This window comes from Echinops telfairi, unplaced genomic scaffold (genome assembly GCF_000313985.2).
Source record: "Echinops telfairi isolate 266 unplaced genomic scaffold, ASM31398v2 ScPeMD7_18;HRSCAF=68, whole genome shotgun sequence".
Lineage (NCBI taxonomy): Eukaryota > Metazoa > Chordata > Mammalia > Afrosoricida > Tenrecidae > Echinops > Echinops telfairi.
The window spans coordinates 69066746-69072745 of record NW_022103915.1 but is presented as its reverse complement, the minus strand read 5'-3'; the positions used below and the strand labels follow the sequence as shown (position 1 = coordinate 69072745).

General features: G+C 36.1%; 1 protein-coding gene across 1 annotated transcript in view; it reads left to right on the top strand.

Annotated features, from left to right (window-relative positions):
* Positions 1-201: 201 nt before the first annotated feature.
* LOC123521403 overlaps positions 202-6000 on the top strand; it is a 98832-nt gene continuing 93033 nt past the window's right edge. The window contains exons 1-2 of the mRNA XM_045287644.1: positions 202-273; positions 5376-5588. Coding sequence (XP_045143579.1) covers positions 202-273; positions 5376-5588 — 285 coding nt within the window. The remainder of the gene's footprint in view (positions 274-5375; positions 5589-6000) is intronic.

Genomic DNA, 6000 nt, shown 5'->3' with positions numbered 1-6000 from the left:
CCCATGAACTTGTCTAATGACTAGAAAAAATTATTGGATCTTTTGTTCTGTGTTTCCCATTTGTTACATTGATTAAATTATATTTCTTATACTGACTGGATCTTTGTTTCACAGAATAATGGGTCTCACTGATTTTTAAAATTGGCTTTATTTTCCTTTTTTTCCTTTTCTCCCTTCAAGGACGTTTCTTTAATGGGAAAAATGCAGTCGCACAAAACACCTCCAGCACAACCTGAGCAGGGATTACAGCCAACTATCGAGGAACCTCACCTGGTAAAGTATATAATGGAAATCCCCTTTACCAGCTGCAGATGGAGTCCCTGGGTAGTTCAGATGGTTAAGTACTCAGTTTGTAACTGAAAGGTTGGCAATGCGAATCCAGTCAGAGACATTTGTAAGAAAGGCCTGGCAAGTAACTCTAGCAAGTCCACAGCCATTGAAAACCCTATCCCTGGGGTTTCACTCTGAAACACATGGGGTTGCCAAGAGTTGGACGTGGCTCGATGGCAACTGACTTTTTCTTTTCAGATATTATCATGATAGTCTTTCTTTTGTTGTTTGAATATTTATCTACAGAGCATTTTCAGAAAATGCTCTCTCACTTGTTATTTCAGCTGTGCATTTAAATCCAAGCACATTTGACTCAATATCAATTGGGAATTCTGTTTTTTCTGACTCCCCACTGATGCCTACCTAGACCTTCTGAGTTAAAGAGGGAACTTCTTTTCATGTATGAAAAAATGAGCAACTCTTCTGGTCTAGAGAAGTTCATATTTGAAAAGTAGTTGGGGGCTTATGAAAATATTGTTAGCATCACCTTACCCTTTATTATTATTAGCACCACCTCGCCCTTTATTTAGTTAGAAGGATTGGTAAAAGTACAGACAAAGAAGGTAGAATTTTGTAAAGAAATGGACAGTGACAGAGTTTGTTTTAGAATTTAAACTCTATCCATCCATCATTGGCCAAATACTTGTGACAGTCAAAGGAACCTGAAACATATTCTGTGTGAGAGGGAGCTGTGTCCCTACATATGGGAACATCGCATTCAACCAGCGATGGCATGAAGATTAGTTCTTTATAATGGATTTGTGAAATGGTATCATGAAACAGCAAGCTCCTTTCATTCCTGAGAATAGGATCCTGCCTACATAAAAATTAGGATCACCCTTAATTTTAAGGAAAACGTGACATGTTAAAGAGTACAGAACCTTTCTTTCTTTCTTTTTTTTCTTACCTTTTCTTTTCACAACAGCCTTGGATACTATAATGTTAAAATTACTATCACTGGCTAAACTAATAGCATTTGAAATCCTTTTTGGTTGAAATTTGTCTTTTTACCCTTTGTAGCCCCATCCTCTGCCTATATCCCAGCAAAGATATCTGGAAAAATGTATTTTGTAGCCTTACCAAACACATAAACAAAAACAAATGAGCATCGGGTTTTTTGGGTACCCCCTCATGGATAAGGAAACACACATCAATTCACACATTTCTACGTGTGAAATTCAGTGACATTGATTACATTTCCCAAGTCGTACAGCCATTCCCACCTTCCTTGTCTTGAGTTGTTCTTCACCTAGGAACATCAACTCACTTCTCCCACAGGTAAGTTACAAGGAACATTCCTCACAGAACATCCTTTCTTAAGTGCTTCTCTATTTGAATAGACTGCCATAGCATGAAGAATGATCTCCTCATGTACTCATAATAAGTAAAACTTGAAGGAATTTCTTCTTAACCTTCTCCGATCATTTGCAGCCGGTCATTGTTTTAGACATGGCTGAAACACATAGCAAAAGACAGGGAAACTCGCGAGAGCCTGAGGTCAGGACACGGCCTTGTCTTGGTGTCTCACGGTTTCCCGGCTTTGACAGGATACAGCCTTACTTTTCTGTGGTCATGTGAGAGACGTTTGAGTTTTCCTTCTCTGACAGGTTTCCACCTTATGCAAGTTGTGACTTTCTCAGGTTTGGCCAGAACAATTTTTGTCCTTTAGGATCTTATTGTATTCACATATACGAGTACACCAAAAGGCAAATTGGAGTGCTGTGCAATAAATACTTTAATTGAGACTAATTACAGAGTAGAAAAAATTGAAATAATTTTATTTCATTTGTTTATTCATTCACTTATTAATAAATAATTGCACTGGGTTTGCAATGTGCTAAGATTGTGAGATATAAAAAGTAAATGAGACATTTAAAATTTTACAGGTGCTCAAACTTTTTGATCTCAGGGTCCCTTAACAGTATAAAACATTATTTTATGGGGGTAAAAGGAATTTTTGTGTTAAATTGTGCCAATTTGTGTGAAATTGTACCACATTTGAAATTAAACCAAAATTTAAAAATATGTATGAATTCCTTCCTTTATAATAAGTAATAAACCATAAAGTGCAGTGTAACACTTTTAATGAATAACTAGATTTTCCAAAATAAATAAATAAGTAATATGAGGAGTGGGATTGTCTTTCATTTTTTACAAATTGCTTTAGTAAGTGGTTGTCAGGAGCCCTGATGGTATAGTGGTTACACATTGGGATATGATCCACATGGTCAGCAGTTCAAAAGCTAGCAGCTGCATAGGAGAACGACTGGGCTTTCTACTCCCATAGTTACACTCTTGGAAACCCTTAAGGGGTCACTATGAGTCAGCATTGACTCGCTGGCAGTGAATTTCTTTCTTTTTTTTAGTATATGGTTGAGTACAGAGCTGAATTCTCATATCTGCTTCTGCATTTTATTGTTTGCAGTGCAAGCAGACCTCATTGTATGTCCTTCGCTTTAGTGCCATTTGCAGATACTGAGTTTTTGTTTTGTTTTTTACAAATTGAAGGCTTGTGGCAACTTTGATTCAAGAAAGTCTTGAATTCCATTTTTAAAAATAGCAACTGCTTCATGTCTCTGTGTCACATTTGGATGAAAATCTCACCATATGTCAGTCGTTCTCATAATCTTTTCTATTACACACTTAAAGGGCAACAGTATATGTAAACATAGCATATGTATTGGGAAACCAATAAAAATAATTGTGACTTGTCTTATTGATACATTAGCTTTATTGTGGTGCTCTGGAACCAAACTTGCAATATCTTCAGGGTATGCCTGCATGTTGTTTTGGTTGAAGAATTTTAAAGTAATCCTGACCTCACTCAGGTTCGGAAGAGAAATGTATTCTAATTGCCCTTTTACAGAATTATGGATACTCTTGCTTGTTAATACACCACGATTCCACAAGTTAGTTGCAATATAGAATCTGAAATCAGATAAATGAATATTTGTATATCATTACATTAAAGTTCACTAATCTACCTTGTATCTTTAATGAATTAATGAATCTTTTACCTGTGTATGACTTCATAACTCTGAGTTAGCATTTGAAAAGTTCTGGTGTACTGTCTTATCTACCATTGCCTTTCTGTTATGAACATAAATGTCAACACTGTAAAAAATGGCAAATATAAATATAATTTGACACTGCAAATTCCCAGAAATGATCTTGAGAACTCTCAAGTGTCTGCAGATCACATTCTGAAAACTATTAGCTAACTGAGTTGAAGGGTTCAATTATAGTTCTGTTACTTAGTGGGCTTTGACTATTTATTTAACATTTTAAGCTTCAGCTATTTTCCATCATGAAATGGGATTATAAACAGCTTCCAATTCATGAAGTTGAGGTGAAGTTTAAATTTAAGTGAGATAATGCTCAATATAAATTGATAAGTACAATTATGATGATGATTATTTAGAAAATCGTATTCCAGTGTAATCCATGCTAAAATAGTACTGGTGAACTGTCTTACCTACCATTACTTTTCCATAATTAATATAAATATCAAAACAGTAAGAAAGGGCCAATATAAATCAAGTTTTGACATTGTGGATCTCTTGAAAGGGCAGTGGTAAGATCAGAGAAGGCTTTGGGTAAAGGAGAGGTTGGGCAGGCTCCCGAAGACATGAACTAGGTGAATTGCAGCTGGAGAACCACAATGACCCTCTCCTCAGACTCATTTTTCTTTTTGTATTTTCTCTTGGATGATGGATTATATCTTCCTCTACTCAATCTCCTAATCCAGAACCCTGGGGGAAGGTGTGTTGAAGGAAGCTAGGAGAAAATGAAACTCAAAAAAAAAAAAAAAGAATTAATAGAAGTTATGGAACATAAAGTGAATAAGTGATAGGTAGGTGGTATAAGTCCATGGTCCATGACATGTATTATCCCAGCTTATCTACCCTGCCATTTTATTGAACATTTTATTTTATCATCTTCTTTTCTAGCCAATGAGGAAAGTGAAACAACAACAACAACAAGAAAATGTTAAATAACTAGACCAATGTCACTTATCTAGTAGTTGGCAGATCCAGGATTTCACTACAGTCCCAACTGACGCCAAAGTTCTTAATCTTTCCCATCCAGCAGTTTTATAAAAACATAAGATCATAATTAAAGTTTCATCTTACAAACTTTAAAGTTTTTGATTTAGCAAACCCTTCTTGCATAAAAGAACTATATTATGCTTATGATTTTTGGGGGTACCATCTGGCATCCTTACCATTTATTTTGCTTATTAGCAAATGAGTGTACCAAGAAACATAGTATGGAGTTCATACTTTTATATAAGTCAGATGGGTTTTTATAAATTGTAATAATTTGAGTCAGTAGGATTTTAACAGCCTCTGCTTTATAATACCAAATAATCTGGGTTTAAACTGGGTAATACCTGAATATGACCATAAGTGTACGTCACTAAGATCTGCCGAGATACAGTTATAACTCAGTGAACACAAAACAGATGGAGGAGTGTGCATTTGTGAGAGATTTTCAGCTACCCTGGGCATGTTGCTGGTGGTCTTCTCAAGGCCTGAGCCAGTACTTCAACTCTTCCCTCGAAACCGAGGTGAGATTGCTGTAGGAGAGATCCCAATTTTCACATCCAAAGAACTTCATGTTTGGAGAAGGCCTGGATGACTTGGTGGACCTAAGGATGCTAATAACCACACTGGAATACTGAAAATGAGAATATCCTAGCAATGTCATTTTCTTTAATGTGTGCTAGCCTTTACTCTGTGTGAGTGTAGGGTGGAGTCCAGGTACAAATCATAATCTTGCCTTTTTTCATAGGGTTTGTCATAATAACTGCAGGTTAGTTATCTCTTCTGGGGCAAGGGCCAAGGACAATAACTTGCTAGCTACAATTTTTCTGAAATAAAATTTGAGTATCTCTATCTAAGTCTTCAGTGGAAATTTATTGCCTCTAATTAATCTCAAACATGTCTTTTCCTATTTTGTTATAAACTAGGAAACATTCCCTGACTTAAAACTTTGGATGGTCCATTAAAAAGAGCATTTTTTTAAATGTTTTCTTTTTTCAGCAGAGTCACCTTGAAATACTTCCGGAACAAGTATCAAGTATTTTTCAGATTGAACAAGAGGATATATCAGAATGGGGGGTCTCAGAGGCCAGTAGCTTCATGTTAAAATCTCAGGAAGCTCCAGAAGTCCAGCAGACAGAGGAATCACATATCCGTTCAGAAGATGAACAGCCTGCAAGTGATTCAAGAGCACCCAAGAGGATCTCTCTCAAGGTAAAAATAAAATAAAATAAAAATAAGTTGGAAAGCATTATGACAGTTCAGAATATGCAGGTATGGGGAAATGGTTGAGGAAGCATGGGGTTGGAATGTTATCCGGAAAAAGTGAGCTTTGGAAGTGCAAGTTGCCCATTTTGGGAAAAGACAAATTTATTTTTTTGAGGGCTTTAGCTTTCAAACTGAAATATAACCCCGAAGAAGAAGTCACCTTAGAACTTTCAGAAAGACTCAGAGTCTTCCAGTTGCCATCTCAGGGGAGTCAGTGCCTTGGACTGTGTAAACTTTTAGCTATAATGATAATTTTCTCCTTTTTTAGGATTACCCTAATCCCTGTTTTATTTTGAGAGTATTTCCTAGATTCTTACTTTTTGTATCATTTAAAGAATTTTTTTAAACCATGCTTGCA